Source organism: Coregonus lavaretus, assembly GCF_964263955.1.
Source record: "Coregonus lavaretus genome assembly, contig: HAP1_SCAFFOLD_3563, whole genome shotgun sequence".
Taxonomy (NCBI): Eukaryota; Metazoa; Chordata; class Actinopteri; order Salmoniformes; family Salmonidae; genus Coregonus; species Coregonus lavaretus.
In genome coordinates this window covers 23,833-45,913 of record NW_028156162.1, presented here as the reverse complement: position 1 = coordinate 45,913, position 22,081 = coordinate 23,833, and the positions used below count along the sequence as shown (strand labels likewise).

The 22,081-nt window shown below is 44.0% G+C and overlaps 1 protein-coding gene across 1 annotated transcript; it reads left to right on the top strand.

Annotated features, from left to right (window-relative positions):
* Nucleotides 1–889: 889 nt before the first annotated feature.
* On the top strand, nt 890–22,081 carry LOC311126725 (DENN domain-containing protein 1A-like; the record flags this gene model as incomplete). The annotated part of the gene is made up of 11 exons (XM_084200717.1): nt 890–991; nt 1,200–1,291; nt 1,891–1,927; nt 2,176–2,247; nt 2,425–2,481; nt 3,110–3,271; nt 4,491–4,553; nt 10,069–10,139; nt 19,849–19,986; nt 20,436–20,670; nt 20,866–22,081. Coding segments are annotated over 11 exons (2,097 nt in total), but the record flags the coding sequence as incomplete, so codon positions are not given.

Here is a 22,081-nt window from a genome sequence, read left to right as displayed (position 1 = left end):
TTCAAGATGTCACACAGATTACACTATTCCAAAACTAAGCTGCATAGGATATTTCCTGATACCTCCCCTATGTGTGATAAATGGCATGCTGCGGAGGGTACACTACTCCACTGCTTTGCCCTATGCTCTAACTTGTATGGTTATTGGTGTGGAATTTTTAGGATCCTCTCTGAAGTTCTGGAGACTTTAATTGACCCAGACCCGCTTCTGATCATCCTGGGAGTGTCAGAAACCCTAAACAGATTAACCAACCCCCCAAAACAACTCATCTCTCACGGTCTCATTTCTGCAAAAAAAATTATCTTGTTGTTTTGGAAAAGGAAGGAAGTTCCCTCTACCAAATTATAGCTCAGCGATTTGGCAAATCTGGCAACCTCTCCTCTCTTATTTGGACCATTCGGCACTGTGAATTTTTACATTTCAATACACTCTCACTTGTGATATTTTAATCTACCATTGGGCGGCATGTGCTTGCCCCGTTACCCGAGCAGTGGGGGGGAGGGGGTGGTGGGGTTGATGGATGATGAAGGGGGGGTTGATGGAGGGATTGATATGGGGGGTGACATCTGCCCTCCCCTTTCTGTTTACCTGTCCTTGTTCTGTATGTCTTATTTTGTATTATTAATTTTTTACCTATAACTCTGGGTCTTTTTGTATCTGTCTGCTCTTTTATGTTTATATAAGAATTGCATACTTGTCTTTCCTACAAAGTACCTATACACCATTCTTGTGTGTGTTCAATAAAACATATTTGAGCAAGATATCTCTTGATATGTCAAACACGTACTTTAGAAATGGTAATTGTAAAAATACATTGAATGGCAAACCAAATCCAGGATGTCACTAGATCTACTTCCTGCTGATTGGTCCAAGTTTTTTGTACCATCAGGGAGAGCCAATCACGTTCAGTGAGGAGGTCTTTGTGACCCACCGCTCCAGTGCCATGAGACAGTTCCTGCAGAACGCCATCCAGCTACAGCTCTTCAAACAGGTACACACACACACACACACACACAATAACAGGTACACACACACATACACACACAATAACAGGTACACACACACACACACACAATAACAGGTACACACACACATAGTAATTGTGACACAACAGAATAAGTTAATCACATTTGCCTACATGAATCAATGAAAGAAACATTCCATGTATAACTGGGATAAACCTTTCTCCCTCTCTGTAGTTCATCGATGGCCGCTTGGAACTTCTGAACGCCGGTGAGGGCTTCAGGGATGTTTTTGAGGATGAGATCAACATGGGAGAGTATGCAGGTGTGTGCAGCACACATTGAATACAACCATATAAAACATTTCTACTAGGTCATTTCACTAGGTCTCAAAGCACATTTACTTTATCTTTGGGGACTGGCAGACATTTGGTGTGCCACAATGCATGCTTACCACAAACCACTGTCGTGTTCAATAGGCAAGAAACAGTAGGCAGCGTTTTGAAACGGAGGTAGGCTGCTACCTGAACTGGTCCAACAAGAATGCTCATTGGTCCTCTGTAGCTCAATTGGTAGAGCATGGCGCTTGTAACGCCAGGGTAGTGGGTTCGATCCCCGGGACCATCCATATGTAAAAATGTATGTACACATGACTGTAAGTCGCTTTGGATAAAAGTGTCTGCTAAATGGCATATTATTATTGATGTATGATTATATTGACGTTCTCCGTTTTGAAATTACTCATTTTTCAAGCCTACTGACCACGAGCCAGTTATTGCAGTGGGAGTGTCAATGGCCCTAATGCTAACCAATGTCCCATGACTAACCTGTATAGAATATAGAATGCCCACTATGTTAAGGCATTGACCTTTCACCACAGGTGCCTTTCATCCCTGTGACCTCACCTCTGTGTTAACTCCACAGGCAGCGACAAGAACTACCACCAGTGGCTGTTCACAGTCAAGGTAGGTCTTCAAAGACAAGTAATGCATTCTAACCCATCTTTCACGCTGTTCAAAGTATACATATTTTTTTACTCACATTCATGCTAATAATTCAAACCTTTTGGATTTTCATGTTAAAAAAAACAACCTGTCTCCCTATGAGCACAAGATGTTGCAACAACTTATTTTTGGTTGTGCTCTCTGGGCTACCGCTGTTGTTGGTGTACAACTGTTAGCCGTGCTGCCGACAATGGTTTTGTCTCCAACAGAAAGGGGGCGGTGCTATCTTCAACACAGTGAGGACCAAGGCTAACCCTGCCATGAAAACGGTCTATAAGTTTGTAAGTGTCCTCCTATCACGACTATTACACCATGACACTCCCAAAATATTTCACTACTGTTCACTTTGTCTCATATTGATGCCACTTTAAAGGTAGACTCTGCAAGATGACTCCCTACATCAACAACAACAGAAACTAAATCTGTTTAGTAAACCCCTCTGTGTTTTTCCTCCAAAGGCTAAAGATCATGCCAGGATGGGGATAAAGGAAGTCAAGAGCAGGCTAAAACAAAAGGTATGTAGTACTCTGTGTTCAGTGTTTGGGTTTTGTTAAATCTGATCTACATAAAATTGATATTTATCTTTGGCCCAAATCACAGGCTGATTAATAACTTTACAGAACACAACTGTCACACACGCACACACATGCACAAGCAGACATGCATGCAAACACACACACACGCTGCCACTCAATGGGCTAAATAAATCACTCACTGATGGTTTTCCTCTCCCACACCGGGCTGTCACTCACTCTTCCCTCCACTGTGAGTTCACCTCTCAAACTAACCCTCTGTTGACCTCTCAACTTGACCCTCTTTACTCCTGCCTCAATTCTCCTCCTTCAAAACTCTCACTCTTGTTTTTCTCTCCTTTTAACGCTCACTCACTCAAACTCTTTCTCCATATCTGGCCCTATTCCTTAAATCCTCTTTGGCACTTTATTTGTCCTATTTTTACCCTCCTTTAGCCGTCCACTACCCCCGAACCCCTCACATATGCCCCCCTGGCACTGATCCCCCCCTCCACTATAGCCCTGTAGGGCCTCCTCCCTCGACCTCCCCCTTTCCCTCCACAGAGACCATCACCACCACTACCCCCTCTGGCCATGTCAACCTCCTTCATCTTTTTGTTCCCCTCTCCAGGAGCTGGCAGAGAACGGCTACTCCTCGACAGCAGACACAGGTGGCACAGGAGCAGGTACCGGGGAGGAAGGCACCACAGCCGGGTTGCCCCCCTCCGCCGACGGGAAGGACGGTGCCCACACCTGGGACGAACGGCGGCCCATCACAGCACCCTTTGGACAGGTCGGGAAGGAGGGGGGGTGGGATGAGTTTCTGAGATCTGAGATCTAAGCGTGTGTGTATTAATGCCTCCTGTACGCTGCTTACATACTGTAAGTCTACAAAAACATAAGCCGCGTACAAAACCTTGCATATCTTCAACTCTCCGATCTCTCCTCCCTGACTGTCAATCTGTCAGACTGATTTTCAATGCTCCTATATTTAGGAACACTATCCTCTTAAAAGCCTTGTCCCATATCCTACATTCTTCCTTTTGCATCTCTCCTTTCAGCTTGTCAATTCACTTCTGTGTAACAGATGTCTATAGAAAAGTCTCCCCCAGTCTTTCCTATTTACAGTCATCATTAACAGAAATATATACTGTACCTCTATCCGATTAGCGCAGTGTGAGTGTCCTCCTTATGCTGCTGTCCGTTCAATCATTCCCTCACAATCACTGTCACTATCACTCTGCCATTGTCATTCCATCTCTTCTGTTGCACTCGTTCCTTGTCATTTGTCATGCTGTTTCAGCCGCTCTGGCGTGCATGTCTCTGAGTCTCCACTCCGCTCTTCTCCATCATTGTTCCTTTTCTTCCGTAGTTCCTCCTTTTCATCTCTGCCGTGCACATGTCTTTGTTCGGTTTCTCTAGTATGAAATCACATGGACATTTCGAAACATAATAACAATAACATTGGTTCTCAGTTAAACCACTCCACTAATTAGTGTGGAGAGAGATGGGAGAGAGAAAAGTGAGAGAGACAATGTCTTTCAGGTGTTGCTCCCAGCACCATCCATCCATCCATCTCTCATTCCTCTCATTAGAGCGCTGAATAATTATGACACACACACGTCCTCTCTCTCTCTCTCTCTCTCTCTTACACACACACACACATTCATACATGTTAGGACAATGTTCTGGAAAGGCGTTGTGATCGGCAATGGGGATACAGTGTCAATTAGCTGATACTTTGTAAGAGGAAGGCCTAGCAACAACTGTTGTCATGAAGGAAGATATTGTGGTGGCTCTTATATGTGTGCATATGGTGTGGAGTTGATGTTGTGGTGTAATTGTGTAATGGTTGTGTGGTGGTCTGTGTTTTTATGTGTCTATGTGTGTGTGTCTATGTGTGTGTGTATATGTGTGTGTGTGTCTATGTGTGTGTGTCTATGTGTGTGTGTGTACATCATCATGTCCTTCCATTGCTATGTGTGTGTGACCCTTGGGTGTCTCTGGTGCAGCCCCTCCGAGCCCCTCCCCCTCGTCCCCATCCTCCCAGGCTCCAGTGCGGCAACTCGCAGCCCGTAAGTACCTCCCCCCTCTACCGCTCATATCTGGCCTTGGCACCTGAGTTTGTGGTTTGGAGTGTGTGTGTGTGTGTGTGTGTGTGTGTGTGCGTGCAAGCTCACCGACTGGCATACTGTCTGACTATGCGCTGTGGATATGTCCCATCTTTCAGACTGTTCTCTCAGACATACAGGATGACCTTTGTCTTAACATAACATTGACTGGCAAGACAAATCCACACGCATTCATTAACCTGAAACTTTTTTCTGTTTGAGTGTGGGTGTATTACCTCCTTTGTGTGTGGATGCGTGTCTACGTATGTTTATATCTGTGTATGTATGTGTGCACATACGCATGCGCGCACCTGTGTTACTGCGTGTCGTGGGTTTGCCGTGTCCACCAACCACTGGCGCACAGCTTTTTTTAACAGTTACTAAACCTCATGGCTGCTGGACGGGGATATTGGAAATTGAACCAGGGTTTATTGACTGACACTACTTTCTTAACAAAAACGAAGGAATTTATAAGACTTTTTCTTGCACAATACAGGTTCAGCAGACCCACTTATCGTATGGGGTGCCTTTTAATGTGCATTTACAGACCATTCGATTACATTTTCATCCCAAACACAAAAACGGTATCGGTCAACAGAGAATAGATTTACAACAGAAATAGAAAATCTAATATTACACGTCAATGAAGTTGATAAATGTACTACAGAAGCACTGAATTATCTACACGCAAAACAGAAGGAGTTTGAGGAACTTATTCATGAAAGAATGGGTATAATTTCTCAAAAAAACAGAGCAAATTGGATGGATAACAGCGAAAAGTATTTCCTAAGCCTTTAGTATAGAAACGCGACCAAAACGATGGAGAAATCCTTACCTCACCACACAAATATTTTTAAACAAAAGTTCCTCCAACCTCACTTGACGATGAGTTTTGTGATATCCATCTCCAAAAACTATACTGAACAAAAATATGAATGCAACATGCAACAATTTCAAAGATTTACTGAATTTCAGTTCATATAAGGAAATTAGTCAATTGAAATACATTCATTAGGCCCTAATCTATGGATTTCACATGACTGGGAATACAGATATGCATCTGTTGGTCACAGATACCTTAAAAAAAAGACCAGTCAGTATCTGGTGTGACCCCCATTTGCCTCATGCAGCGTGAGTTGATCAGGCTGTTGATTGTGGCCTGTGGAATGTTGTCCCACTCCTCTTCAATGGCTGTGCAAAGTTGCTGGATATAGGTGGGAACTGGGACACGCTGTCATACACGTCGATCCAGAGCATCCCAAACATGTCTGGTGAGTATGCAGGCCATGGAAGAACTGAGACATTTTCAGCTTCCAAGAATTGTGTACAGATCCTTGCGACATGGGGCCGTGCATTATCATGCTGAATCATGAGGTGATGGCGGCAGGATCTCGTCACGTTATCTCTGTGCATTCAAATTGCCATTGATAAAATGCAGTTGTGTTCGTTGTCCGTAGCTTATGCCTGCCCATACCATAACCTCACTGCCACCATGGGGCACGCTGTTCAAAATGTTGACATCAGCAAACCGCTCGCCCACACAACACCATACACATGGTCTGCGGTTGTGAGGCCGGTTGGACGTACTGCCAAATTCTCTAAAAAGACATTGGAAGCGGCTTATGGTAAGAAATTAACATTCAACTCTCTGGCAAGAGCTCTGGTGGACATTACTGCAGTCGGCATGCCAATTGCACGCTACCTCAAAACTTGAGACATCTGTGGCATTGTGTTGTGTGACAAAACGGCACATTTTAGAGTGGCCTTTTATTGTCCCCAGCACAAGGTCCACCTGTGTAATGATCATGCTGTTTAATCAGCTTCTTGATATGCCACACCTGTCAGGTGGATGGATTATCTTGGCATAGGAGAAATGCTCACTAACAGGGATGTAATCGAATTTATGCACAAAATTTGAGATAAATACGTTTTTTGTGCGTATGGAACATTTCTGGGATCTTTTATTTCAGTTTATGAAACATGGGACCAACACTTTACATTTGGGTTTATATTTTTGTTCAGTATATCTGTGACACAAAAAATCTTGTGAAGGCCTAATTACACAGGACAAACTATGGTTGGCAATCGTTTCCTTTCAGACGGGGAAAACCCCTGGCCTCAATGGCATTCCAACCCCCCCCCCCCCCACACACACACACACTCACACACACACACACTTTGCCCTCAGAACAGCCTCAATTTGTTGAGGCATGGACTCTACAAGGTGTCGAATTCGTTCCACAAAGATGATGGCACATGTTGACTCCAACACTTCCCACAGTTGGCTGGATATCCTTTGGGTGGTGGACCATTCTTGATACACACAGGAAACTGTTGAGCATGAAAAACTCAGCAGCGTTGCAGTTCTTGACACAAACTGGTATGCCTGGCACCTACTACCATACCCCGTTCAAAGGCACTTAAATATTTTGTCTGACCCATTCACTCTCTGTATGGCACACATCCATGTCTCAATTGTCTCAAGGCTTAAAAATCCTTCTTTAACCTGTCTCCTCCCCTTCATCTACACTGATTTGAATTGGATTTAACAAGTGACATCAATAAGGAATCATAGCTTTCACCTGGATTCACCTGGTCATTCTATGTAAAGGAAAGAGCAGGTGTTCATAATATATGGTACACTTCAGATTACTGGTGGTAGTATAAAGGTTTATAGTGAACACGATGACACAAGATCAATTGCTTAAAACAGACCAATATCTTTGGTTTTGTTCTGTTGATTTTGTGATACACGCTGGGGGTCGCAGGACTTAAAACGCAGGTATCATTGGGGGTCGCAGGACTTAGAACGCAGGTATCATTGGCACTGATAATTTGGGGCGGTCTCTTTTTAAAAGTTGCTGGCCACACACCAATACACTGTTTTGACAGTCTAACTATCGCTTAAATAGAAGCCAACTGTTTTCACTGTTGATATCATATGGCGGGTCGTGATTCGTTGAAGTTAACTAACAGAAAAAGTGTTTTGTTCCTTTTTCCGTGATGGCAGCCTCCCGAAATCAACATCCGCCATTCCAAAATATAGGCAGGCCCTAAAAATGGTCAAAGACTCCAGCCACCCAACTCATAGACTGTTCTCTCTGCTACTGCACAGCAAGTGGTACCGGAGCGCAAGTCATGGACCAAATGGCTGCTTAACAGCTTCTACCCCCAAGCCATAAGACTGCTGAACAGTTAATCAAATGGCTACCTGGATGGCTATTTGCATTGACCCTCTTATTTTATTATGATGTATTATACTTTTTTGCACTGACTCTCTTGCACAGGCTCGATGTACATTTGCTGGACTCTAACCACACACTCACACATACTACACTGACACTCCAACAAACACACACACACACACACACGGACACACAAAACACACACACACATGCATATTGACTCCACACATACACACACATTCCTTCACACTCTTCACATACGCTGCTGCTACTCTGTTTATTATCTATGCATAGTCATTTAACCCCTACCTACATGAACATATTACCTCAATTACCTTGACTAACCCGTACCCCTGCACATTGACTTGGTACCAGTACCCCTTGTATTTAGATAGCCTCGCTTTGTAATTTTATTGTGTTACTATTTTTCCTTTAGTTTAGAATTTTTTTCTTATTTTTTATATTTTAAACTCTGCATTGTTGGTTAAGGTTTCGTAAGTAAGAATTTCGCGGTAAGGTCTACACCGGTTGTATTTGGCGCATGTGACAAATAAAAAAGTATTTTATTTGGTCTCCCAATTAAATGGGATGGTGAAGTTGATGTGCTTGGTGTATATTTCCTGGAAAAGTTGAGCGATCTTGCAACTATGAACTTTGATAGAAAACTTTGTAAAATAGATAGGATCTTGAAACTTTGGAGAGGTGTCCATTTATGGGACAATTACTGATTTAAATTTTCTAGTGATATCGCATATTTATTCATTTGCTCTCTGGTTCAGAGGGGTTGGGTTAAATGCGGAAGACACATTTCAGTTGAATGCATTCAGTTGTACAACTGACTAGGTTATCCCCCTTTCCCCTTTCCCTCTACCGACTCCAGGAGAATCCTTTTACAAATAATGAGAGAATTTTAATTTAACATTTTTGGGGAATGGCAAACCAGATAAAGTTAAACGGGTAATAAACATGAGTTTGGAGGGTTAAATCTATTAAATATTAAGGCATTAAGCTCTCTCTTAAAGCCTCAATTATATCTAAATCCAAACTGGTTTTCCAGCAGGCTACTAAGAGAGGCCCATCCTATGTTTAAGAGCCTTTTTGCAGATTAGAACTACACATTTTCGGTGGATTGACAATGGATCCCTGTTTAAAGTATACTCCTTTTAAATGAAGCCATACAGGGTTGGCTGCAATTTCAATTTCATCCTCCAGAAAAGGAAGATCAAATATTATGGCGAAACTACAATGTACTTAAAGAGAAAAAAAAACATATTATATTATTTTCAAGAAGGGTATAATATTTAAGAAGGACATGTAAACAAGGACAGTAAAATTGTCACACAAACAACTAACAACAGTGTATTGGAGGTGTGAGCTCAATACAAAATTATAACCAACTTCTTGGCTCTGCCACAAAATTGGAAGAGGCAATTATTTAAAGAAGAATGAGTCGGTCTACCTCCCATTAAAACCATAAATTGCTTAAAATGATTAGTGTAAATCAGAAAATGTATCAGTTTCACTTAAATGCAGCAGTGACAGCAATGCTGTATAATGTTCAAGTCAGTTGGGAACAGGACTTTGATGTCCCAATACCTTGGCATTGGGTCTATGAACTGATATATACTGAGTGTTCAAAACATTAAAAACATGACATAGACTGACCAGCTGGATCCAGGTGAAAGCTGTGATCCGTTATTGATGTCACTTGTTAAATCCACTTCAATGAATGTAGATGAAGGGGAGGAGACAGGTTAAAGACGGATTTTTAAGCCTTGAGACAATTGAGGCATGGATTGTGTATGTGTGCCACCCACCCACCTACCTCCTTTTAATTAGCCCTGTAGTTCTCCCACTGAGTTTGACGCCCCTAGGTGAGGGCAGCTAGAAAGATCAGATGACCTTTGACCTCTGACCCCTCACTCAACCCCATGAACTCTGCTGACCCCAACTGGTCTCAGGTGGTAGCTGTAGGGTCGCTCTGTTATGACACGTCCTCCCCCATCAACGTTTTTGGGTTTAGGGTTTACTAAGTTTTTGTGGAATGTCATTGGTGTTAGGCAAGATAGGAGAAGATCACTATATTCTGTGTGTGAATGACATTGTATCTGTCTCTCAACTGACATCGGGCCAATGTTTATGCATATGTATTGGCATATGAACATGCATATGGACTAACATATGTGCACAGGAGGCTTTTGTGTCTGTGTCTGTTAGTGTAACTTGCCTCAGGCTGGATGAGAATAGGTTGTTTGATTTTTTGTTTGTTATATTTATTTTGGATATTCCCACAGGCCCGTCCACCCAGGCCACTGGTGGCCAAGAGACCTCGCAGCAACGTGGGCCTGGAGAGCAGCCCTGAACAGTAAGACCACCTAGCTACATAATACACACACTGAAAACACTCATCATCACTGAGTTCCTCATAAGCTACAGTCTCATCAACTCCTATACTAAAGCTCTCCAACTACAACACACTGTTTTAGTTTACATTAGGACAGGGTTCCCCCGACTCCAGTCCTGGATATATACTGGGTGTGCAGGTTCAACCCTTGCAGTAATCCAAAATATATAAACTCAGCAAAAAAAGAAACGTCCTCTCACTGTCAACTGCGTTTATTTTCAGCAAACATAACAAGATTCAACAACTGAGACATAAACTGAACAAGTTCCACAGACATGTGACTAACAGAAATTGAATAATGTGTCCCTGAACAAAGGGGGGTCAAAATCAAAAGTAACAGTCAGTATCTGGTGTGGCCACCAGCTGCATTAAGTACTGCAGTGCATCTCCTCCTCATGGACTGCACAAGATTTGCCAGTTCTTGCTGTGAGATGTTACCCCACTCTTCCACCAAGGCACCTGCAAGTTCCCGGACATTTCTGGGGGGAATGGCCCTAGCCCATACCCTCCGATCCAACAGGTCCCAGACGTGCTCAATGGGATTGAGAACCAGGCTCTTTGCTGGCCATGGCAGAACACTGACATTCCTGTCTTGCAGGAAATAACGCACAGAACGAGCAGTATGGCTGGTGGCATTGTCATGCTGGAGGGTCATGTCAGGATGAGCCTGCAGGAAGGGTACCACATGAGGGAGGAGTTTGTCTTCCCTGTAACGCACAGCGTTGAGATTGCCTACAATGACAACAAGCTCAATCCGATGATGCTGTGACACACCGCCCCAGACCATGACGGACCCTCCACCTCCAAATCAATCCCGCTCCAGAGTACAGGCCTCGGTGTAACGCTCATTCCTTCAACGATAAACGCGAATCCGACCATTTATTTATTTATTTTACCTTTATTTAACTAGGCAAGTCAGTTAAGAACAAATTCTTATTTACAATGACGGCCTACACCGGTCAAACCCGGATGACGCTGGGCCAATTGTGCGCCGCCCTATGGGACTCCCAATCACAGCCGGTTGTGATACAGCCTGGAATCGAACCAGGGGGTCTGTAGTGATGCCTCAAGCACTGAGATGCAGTGCCTTAGACCGCTGCACCACCACTGGTGAGACAAAACCGCGACTCGTCAGTGAAGAGCACTTTTTGCCAGTCCTGTCTGGTCCAGCAACGGTGGGTTTGTGCCCATAGGTGACGTTGTTGCCGGTGATGTCTGTTGAGGACCTGCCTTACAACAGGCCTACAAGACCTCAGTCCAGCCTCTCTCAGCCTATTGCGGACAGTCTGAGCACTGATGGAGGGATTGTGCGTTCCTGGTGTAACTCGGGCAGTTGTTGTTGCCATCCTGTACCTGTCCCGCAGGTGTGATGTTCGGATGTACCGGTCCTGTGCAGATGTTGTTACACGTGGTCTGCCACTGCAAGGACGATCAGCTGTCCGTCCTGTCTCCCTGTAGCGCTGTCTTAGGCGTCTCACAGTACGGACATTGCAATTTATTGTCCTGGCCACATCTGCAGTCCTCATGCCTCCTTGCAGCATGACTAAGGCACATTCACGCAGATGAGCAGGGACCCTGGGCATCTTTCTTTTGGTGTTTTTCAGATTAAGTAGAAAGGCCTCTTTAGTGTCCTAAATTTTCATAACTGTGACCTTAATTGCCTACCGTCTGTAAGCTGTTAGTGTCTTAACGACCATTCCACATGTGCATGTTCATTAATTGTTTATGGTTCATTGAACAAGCATGGGAAACAGTGTTTAAACCCTTTACAATGATGATCTGTGAAGATATTTGGATTTTTACGATATCCCTGTAAGTCCATTATTTATGTTGGTACTCATATCAACGCTCCTGAGGGGTAGTGTAGCATGACAAAAACTACTTTGAGTTTCCACAGTCTCCTGAGGAGTAGTGTAGCATGAAGCTAACCATTCTGAGTTAGCCAATTCTGCAAGCATAGTTTGACACTAATTAGCTTTCCTTGCTCTCACTAATTCCACCTCAGGGTTTTCCGTGTTTTCAGTTAATCTAGTATACCAGTATGTTTGTGATGTAACAGGGAGAAAGGGTCAATCAAATATTCATTGAGATTTAAGGCTGGGCTTGGCCACTAGATTAGCAGTGCTGCAACAATGTTTGTGTGTTATTGAAAAGTTGTGGGAATGCTTGTATTTGGTTGTATCATCTGTATATGAAAAGAAAGGTTTTGTTGCTGTGGTCACTGCTTGATCGAAGACCAATAGACTCTACATACTCAGGCAGACTCTGGGCTTTATTTTCGGCTGGCGCTAACGCGGCGCAAGTGTGAAACGTTAGTTGGCAATTTCGTCATGTAAAAACTAGGGCTCTGTCATTTTCCACCCCTTGCACCAGGTTTGCCAATTTACCTGTCTTAACATCAGCTCGCTTGCGCTGAGGTGGGAGAGGTGGCAATATTTGAGGTGTGTCCATAGCCCTTTACACTCGTACCCGTATACGGGATGAAAATTGCAGATTTGGGCACTGATAAATTACCTCAGAGCTCAGGCTCTGCGTTTCACAGAACTGTATGGGTGACAGACGTACTGAACTTGAGCACTGAATCTAACAAGAAATTGCCCCCATCCCTCCTGCTAATTAGGCAACTTTTTCAAATGTTTTGTTGTCCAAGTGAGGGAAATACTGTAAATTAAGAGGACCCAATGTATTTTGAAAGATGAGACGTTGAGGATTATAATGAATACCACTTTGATGTCTTATAAGCAAGCCAAACACCCGTCCAAATGTGTACATATCATAAAACTTGTCATATACAGTGTCAATATTTATGATCACTATGTTTGATGTACAGTTACAAGATGACATGGCGTCATACCCTGGGTTGTTCTGAACAGAATGAGCCTATGTTTGTCTATTGTGAAGAAAATGTGTAGTGGAACATGCTCCCGAATGCACTCCTTTCCATGCACACCAAAATTACGATCTGTTTCTTTGAATTGCCTTGTGAATGCCTAACACTGTATGATCGTATTTTATAACTTAGTTAGTCATGTTGGCAATAGAACAAGCTTTCAAATGATGCCCACCTGACCCGTTTTTGGATTACGTAAACAGCAACAGTAATTGTGTGATGGCGGGGATGCAGGGTTTTACTTGGACATTTTTGTCATTTAGCAGACGCTCTTATCCAGATCGACTTAGTTAGTGCATTGTGTTCCATTCAAAACAACTACAAGTATGCTTGCTCTAGTTCCTCAACGGCACAGCTAGGAGAGCTAAAAAAAGTACCTTACAGTTGAAGACTCTTCTTCTGTGTCATAAAAGTCCATTGAAATGACTTTGGAACTGTGTACACTTTGGAGAGGTGTGTGGCCACTTGAAGACACCAGTTAGTCCTCTCACTCAAACCCTTGTAATTTTTTCAGGAATAGTCTTATCATGTTACTGAATGTATCCATAGTATTTTCAGATTTCGTTATCAACAAATGTAGCGAAAGGTATAGTAAATGTAAAATGCACACAAAAACAACAGTGTAATTTTTGATTTCAGTCTTGTGTCAGGTGAACTTTTGGGTCCTCAACTTTGGTCCAATAATTTTCCCATAATGTCCAAACTGTTCCCTTTCAATTCCTACCATGCTTATGCAAATGCTTTTCATATTTCATCTGTATGAAACATTGCAATTTAGCCCTATCCATATAGGCCAATTCCCACGAGTATAAAGGCTTAAAAACGAGGTCAAAAGTGAACATTTCATTCAGCGCAAATAGGCAGATTTAAGACTCACCAAAAACAGATCTTAGCGGTAATGCTGTTGGTTATGGCATGAATTTTGACAGCGGAAGCGCAGCCTATCCAGCCATGACGCACTGTTCCCATATGCACATGGAACGAGAGAGATGTGCTTTTTGTGCTGGTGAACCTCATATTTAGAAACATATTCAGATAACCCCTACCATTGTGTCGCTGAGTTGTCGTAGTGCTGCTGCAAATGTATACTGAACAAAAATATAAACACAACAATTTCATTGATTTTACTGAGTTACAGTTCATATGAGGAAATCAGTCAATTGAAATAAATGAATTAGGCCCTAATCTATGGATTTCACATGACTGGGAATACAGATATGAATCTGTTGGTCACAGATACCTTAAAAAAAATATGGCCTCACAATGGCCCTCAGGATCTCATCACATTATTTTTGTGTAGTCAAATTGCCTTCGATAAAATGCAATTGTGTTCATTGTCTGTAGCTTATGCCTGCCCATACCATAACCCCACCGCCACCATGGGGCACTCTGTTCACAACATTGACATCAGCAAACTGCTCACCCACACGACGCCATACATGTGGTCTGCAGTTGTGAGGCCGGTTGTACGTACTCACAAATTCTCTAAAACGACATTGGAGGCGGTTTATGGTGGAGATACGAACATTAAATTATCTGGCAACAGCTCTGGTGGACATTCCTGCAGTCCGCATGCCAATTGCACACTCCCTCAAAACTTAAGACATCTGTGGCATTGTGTTGTGTGACAAAACTGCGCATTTTAGTGGCCTTTTATTGTCCCCAGCACAAGGTCCACCTGTGTAGTGACCATGCTGTTTAATCAGATTATTGATATGCCACACCTGTCTACCAAGATACAGTGGGGAGAACAAGTATTTGATACACTGCTGATTTTGCAGGTTTTCCTACTTACGAACCATGTAGAGGTCTGTAATTTTTATCATAGGTACACTTCAACTGTGAGAGACGGAATCTAAAACAAAAATCCAGAAAATCACATTGCATGATTTTTAAGTAATTAATTAGCATTTTATTGCATGACATAAGTATTTGATACATCAGAAAAGCAGAACATAATATTTGGTACATAAACCTTTGTTTGCAATTACAGAGATCATACGTTTCCTGTAGGTCTTGACCAGTTTTGCACACACTGCAGCAGGGATTTTGGCCCACTCCTCCATACAGACCTTCTCCAGATCCTTCAGGTTTCGGGGCTGTCGCTGGGCAATACGGACTTTCAGCTCCCTCCAAAGATTTTCTATTGGGTTCAGGTCTGGAGACTGGCTAGGCCACTCCAGGACTTTGAGATGCTTCTTACGGAGCCACTCCTTAGTTGCCCTGGCTGTGTGTTTCGGGTCGTTGTCATGCTGGAAGACCCAGCCACGACCCATCTTCAATGCTCTTACTGAGGGAAGGAGGTTGTTGGCCAAGATCTCTTGATACATGGCCCCATCCATCCTCCCCTCAATACGGTTCAGTCGTCCTGCCCCCTTTGCAGAAAAGCATCCCCAAAGAATGATGTTTCCACCTCCATGCTTCACGGTTGGGATGGTGTTCTTGGGATTGTACTCATCCTTCTTCTTCCTCCAAACACGGCGAATGGAGTTTAGACCAAAAAGCTCTATTATTGTCTTATCAGACCACATGACCTTATCCCATTCCTCCTCTGGATCATCCAGATGGTCATTGGAAAACTTCAGATGGGCCTGGACATGCGCTGGCTTGAGCAGGGGGACCTTGCGTGCGCTGCAGGATTTTAATCCATGACGGCGTAGTGTGTTACTAATGGTTTTCTTTGAGACTGTGGTCCCAGCTCTCTTCAGGTCATTGACCAGGTCCTGCCGTGTAGTTCTGGGCTGATCCCTCACCTTCCTCATGATCATTGATGCCCCACGAGGTGAGATCTTGCATGGAGCCCCAGACTGAGGGTGATTGACCGTCATCTTGAACTTCTTCCATTTTCTAATAATTGCGCCAACAGTTGTTGCCATCTCACCAAGCTGCTTGCCTATTGTCCTGTAGCCCATCCCAGCCTTGTGCAGGTCTACAATTTTATCCCTGATGTCCTTACACAGCTCTCTGGTCTTGGCCATTGTGGAGAGGTTGGAGACTGTTTAATTGAGTGTGTGGACAGGTGTCTTTTATACAGGTAATGAGATCAAACAGGTGCAGTTAATACAGGTAATGAGTGGAGAACAGGAGGGCTTCTTAAAGAAAAACTAACAGGTCTGTGAGAGCCGGAATTCTTATTGGTTGGTAGGTGATCAAATACTTATGTCATGCAATAAATGCTAATTAATTACTTAAAAATCATACAATGTGATTTTCTGCATTTTTGTTTTAGATTCCGTCTCTCACAGTTGAAGTGTACCTATGATAAAAATTACAGACCTCTACATGCTTTGTAAGTAGGAAAACCTGCAAAATCGGCAGTGTATCAAATACTTGTTCTCCCCACTGTAATCCATCCACCTAAGGAGAAATGCTCACTTACAGGGATGTAAACACATTTGTGCACACAATTTGAGAGAAATAAGCTTTTTTGTAGGTATGGAATATTTCTCTGATCTTTTATTTCAGCTCATGAAACATTGGACCAACATTTTACATGTTGTGTTTATATTTTTGTTCAGCAAACATTGTCCCAGGAGTGTAGGCCGTCTTAATGTACAGTGGGGAAAAAAAGTATTTAGTCAGCCACTAATTGTGCAAGTTCTCCCACTTAAAAAGATGAGAGAGGCCTGTAATTTTCATCATAGGTACACATCAACTATGACAGACAAATTGAGGAAAAAAAATCCAGACAATCACATTGTATGATTTTTTATGAATTTATTTGCAAATTATGGTGGAAAGTAAGTATTTGGTCACCTACAAACAAGCAAGATTTCTGGCTCTCACAGACCTGTAACTTCTTCTTTAAGAGGCTCCTCTGTCCTCCACTCGTTACCTGTATTAATGGCACCTGTTTGAACTTGTTATCAGTATAAAAGACACCTGTCCACAACCTCAAACAGTCACACTCCAAACACCACTATGGCCAAGACCAAAGAGCTGTCAAAGGACACCAGAAACAAAATTGTAGACCTGCACCAGGCTGGGAAGACTGAATCTGCAATAGGTAAGCAGCTTGGTTTGAAGAAATCAACTGTGGGAGCAATTATTAGGAAATGGAAGACATACAAGACCACTGATAATCTCCCTCGATCTGGGGCTCCACGCAAGATCTCACCCTGTGGGGTCAAAATGATCACAAGAACGGTGAGCAAAAATCCCAGAACCACACGGGGGGACCTAGTGAATGACCTGCAGAGAGCTGGGACCAAAGTAACAAAGCCTACCATCAGTAACACACTACGCCGCCAGGGACTCAAATCCTGCAGTGCCAGACGTGTCCCCCTGCTTAAGCCAGTACATGTCCAGGCCCGTCTGGACTTTGCTAGAGTGCATTTGGATGATCCAGAAGAGGATTGGGAGAATGTCATATGGTCAGATGAAACCAAAATAGAACTTTTTGGTAAAAACTCAACTCATCGTGTTTGGAGGACAAAGAATGCTGAGTTGCATCCAAAGAACACTATACCTACTGTGAAGCATGGGGGTGGAAACATCATGCTTTGGGGCTGTTTTTCTGCAAAGGGACCAGGACGACTGATCCGTGTAAAGGAAAGAATGAATGGGGCCATGTATCATGAGATTTTGAGTGAAAACCTCCTTCCATCAGCAAGGGCATTGAAGATGAAACGTGGCTGAGTCTTTCAGCATGACAATGATCCCAAACACACCGCCCGGGCAACGGAGTGGCTTCGTAAGAAGCATTTCAAGGTCCTGGAGTGGCCTAGCCAGTCTCCAGATCTCAACCCCATAGAAAATCTTTGGAGGGAGTTGAAAGTCTGTGTTGCCCAGCGACAGCCCCAAAACATCACTGCTCTACAGGAGATCTGCATGGAGGAATGGGCCAAAATACCAGCAACAGTGTGTGAAAACCTTGTGAAGACTTACAGAAAACGTTTGACCTGTGTCATTGCCAACAAAGGGTATATAACAAAGTATTGAGAAACTTTTGTTATTGACCAAATACTTATTTTCCACCATAATTTGCAAATAAATTCATTAAAAATCCTACAATGTGATTTTCTGATTTTTCTTTCCTCATTTTGTCTGTCATAGTTGACGTGTACCTATGATGAAAATGACAGGCCTCTCTCATCTTTTTAAGTGGGAGAACTTGCACAATTGGTGGCTGACTAAATACTTTTTTCCCCCACTGTAAGTAACCTAATTTATGCTCCTCTAACTTCCCTGAATGCCTCTTTCAATCCTACAGCAGTAATCATACGCGTTATACTGTTAGCACTGAGGCGGTTTGCCCTAGTAGGAAGCCCACTATTTGCAGTTCACCCTGCACCATCAGCTCAAACATAAACATCACTGTCATGTCTACCTATAATATAAATAATAATATAGTATATGCCATTTAGCAGACGCTTTTATCCAAAGCGACTTAGTCATGCGTGCATACATATTACGTGTGTGTACTTCTCATAAGCCTCCCAGTAAAGCAATAAAAACAATCAAGCATCCCAGTAAAGCGCTAAAAATAGCCCACAATAACATACACAGAGTATACCAAACATTAGGAACACCTTCCTAATATTGGCTTGCATACAAGAGGTTGAGTTGCATACAAGAGATCATACAAGAGGTTTTGTAGTGATTCCTAGTTGATGATGTAAGTAATATTTGCTGGTCTGTGGTGTGTAATGAGGAGCAACCAGATGGTGCACTTTATGCATTTATGAAATTACTTATTCCAGTTACTAATAAGCATGCACCATTAAGAAAATTACTGTAAAAACTGTTAAATCCCCGTGGATTGATTAAGAATTGGAAAATTGTATGGTTGAGAGGTATGAGGCAAAAGGAATGGCAAATAAGTCTAGCTGCACAGCTGATCGGCAAACATGCTGTTAATTGAGAAATCATGTGACTAAACTAAACAAAAATAAAAAACTATACTATGATAAAGATAAATTATATAAAGAATGATGAATGATAATGAATGGCTCTGGAGCACCATAGATAATATTTTGGCCAAAAAGATGAACTCAGATGGTCACAAAACCCACTGATATTGCAAACTACTTTAATAAGTTTTACATTGGCAAGATTAGCAAACGTAGGTATGACATGCCAACTAAAAAATTTGAACGTACACATCCATGCATAACTGACCAAATTATGAAAGATAAGCATTCCTTAAAGTGGAAGAGGTGAAAAAAATTGTCTATCGTTTTCTATTTTGCCCAGCAGCTAATGGGGATCCTTAATAAATACAAAAAATACAAAAGTAAAAGTTGATTGGCCAGTCACACGTACAATTTATTTATTCATCAAAACCCAGCCCTTTCGCGCCATCACCAGCTATGAAAATAGCAAAAATATTTCTGACACACCCCCGGATCTATAGCGCTACCGCCAGCGCTAAGATGTACCATTGCATTAGGTTTGTTAAAATAGATCCTTCCGGTTGGTAAAGTCTACAGATGTTTGCTGCCTTCTTGTGGCCTATGCTGCTAATTGATCATAAGTGGAGCTCCTGACTGAAAATAAGTTGTAGGATTGTTCAGTATTAACATTGTTCAGTATTAACATTGTTCAGTATTAACATTCCATTCCATATCTATCAGTCATACATACATAAATGAACAGTTATGATTTATTAAAGATCAAATTTCAGACAAAATCATCTGAAAATGATTCAGATACAACTTTCTTTCTGTGTGTCTCTCTTTACTCCTCTCTCTCTCGCTGCTCTGTGTGTGAAATGGGATATCTCTCCTTCCTTTTCTATCTCTGTCATTCCCTTTCTCTCTACTTATCTACCTTCCCCAGTTGTGTCCGTCCCACACGTCACTACACAGTCTTTCTGTCCGAGGACTCCTCAGGCGACGAGCTGCAGCACGAAGACGACTCCATCGCCGGCTTCCCCGAAAACGTTCTCTTCTCCGCCCCGTTCGAATGGTCACCCCTGTACGCTGCACTCCTACCAATGATCATGCATTTGCTTCATTGTAGTGCTTCGTTAATTGACTTATCTCGGCCCAGCTGGAAGCATGGTTGGGTGGCTGATCTGCCACTCTTCCTTTGTTTTCTCTTTGATTGATTTCCAATTGGCTAAAGCCTTATCTCTTTCTGCTGTCTGCATTATGATTGGTGGTCCATCTCTCAAATTATTTTTCACCCCTTTGCAATTAAATGGTTTTATTTGCTGCAATAGTAGCTTATATTGTAGCTAAAAAAAAAGCAGGCCTCAGTCATGCAGGTGTAGATAAAGAATGTAAGTTAATTGTATCTCTGTGCCGGGACTATAATAATGTAATTGCTAGAGCGTCCTGTCAACAGTTTATTGTATTGTATGTGACAATATGAATTATGTTGTGCACACATGCATGTAACTAATGGAACAATCCTTCCAACAGGCCGCAGCCTTACCGCTCCCTGAAGGAGGCAGAGTTTGCAGAGGAGCCCGTCAGCGGCCCCTCCTACACGGCCCCACCCAGCCCGGTGATGGAGATGTTTGCGGACATCAACCTGCTGGGGGACATGTTCAGCTGCTTGGATGAGCCCGAAGGCCAGCAGCTCAGCCTGGCCAGGAGCCTGGAGGACCTCCGCACACCCAAAGACCCCCAGGAGCAGCATAAATTCAATTACCAGGTACCAGAGGGCACGTGGCCCGTGGTGGCTACAGACCTGGATCAAATATCTATTTCAGGGGTCTGAAACTCCCAGTCCGCGGGCCAACATTTTTTAAAAGACTTCTGTGGTCCAATATCTATACTTGTGATGTTACACAGCTCTTGATAATACTGGTTATTAGCTGTTTTGTTTTCTTGTGTCTTCCCTCTCTAGCGGATGGACCTGAGCGGCAGTGAGCGTACGTGCACCCTTCCAGGCCTCAAGCACTCCAACCCTTACAACAAGATGTGGCGCATGCATGGGCAGGATGACATGGCCTTGGCCGGCCGGTTGTCTCCGAACTGGGACCGACCCCTGTCTGTGCCCCCCCCTGAGCTTGAGGAGCCACGGCTGGATCTCTCCACCACCCCTAGCCAAGGGGGGTGCATCACCATCCCCCGCCCCCAGGGAAGGAAAACCCCAGAGCCAGGGAAGGTCTTGGGTGCGCCACCGATGCCCGAGCCACAAACCAAGCCAGGAGCGGCCGGGGAGGGTGGGACCACCACGGCAGGGGGGCAGGAGTTCCGGCAGGCCCTTGGGATGGGGGGTGACCTGATGCTGCAGCCCACCAAGATAGACTTCAGTGAAGGGGAGGACGTGGATCTGCTCAGCCTCCTGGACCCCCTGAACAACCCAGCCCAAACCACCACCACCCCTGCCTCAGCAGGGGAAGGAGCAGACTCCCCGACCGGTGCTGCCCCTCCATCCTTCAGGACCGTTTTCCCGCCACTGCCCTATCCCCAGAGCCTGCCCCCCTTCCACCAACACATGCCGCTCAACCCCTTCACCGCACCCCTCGGCTACCCTACCCACAGACACTACTCGCCCACAGTGGCGGGGAACCCCTTCAGTGGAGGTGCATACAGGCCTCCTGCCTCTGCCTATTTCCATGCCACCCCCCATGGTCACCCTCCTCACCCTCTCTCCACAATTACGGGGCTCTACAGACTGTCCTCTCCTGGAGGGTCCAGCCTCCCCCCTGGCATAGGCTCTATGCGGCCTGCCTTCCCCAATCATGGCGGTCCTCCCCCCACCTCCTCAGGCAGCCACCACGCTCTCTCCAGCCTTTTGAACTTCCCCTCAGCTCCCGCCCCTAGGGTACTGCCTAAGCCTCCCAACAGTACAGAGGAATCCGAGACTCAGGACCCCTTTGAGGACCTACTGGCCATGGCCAAGCCGGCCGTCGCACCCCCTAAAAAGAAGGTGGAAGTCCTTCGGGGGAAGTGGGAGACTTTTGACTAACCCCCCCTCCCCTGACGTTCCACTTAGTGGTGTTGTCTTATTCACCCCTTCCCTGCACCAGCTTATGCTGGTGACAAATCGAGAGGCTGGTTTCCACACTGTCCCCTCCCCCAGTCACTTGGACAAGTCCGTTTCCCCCTCTGCTGAG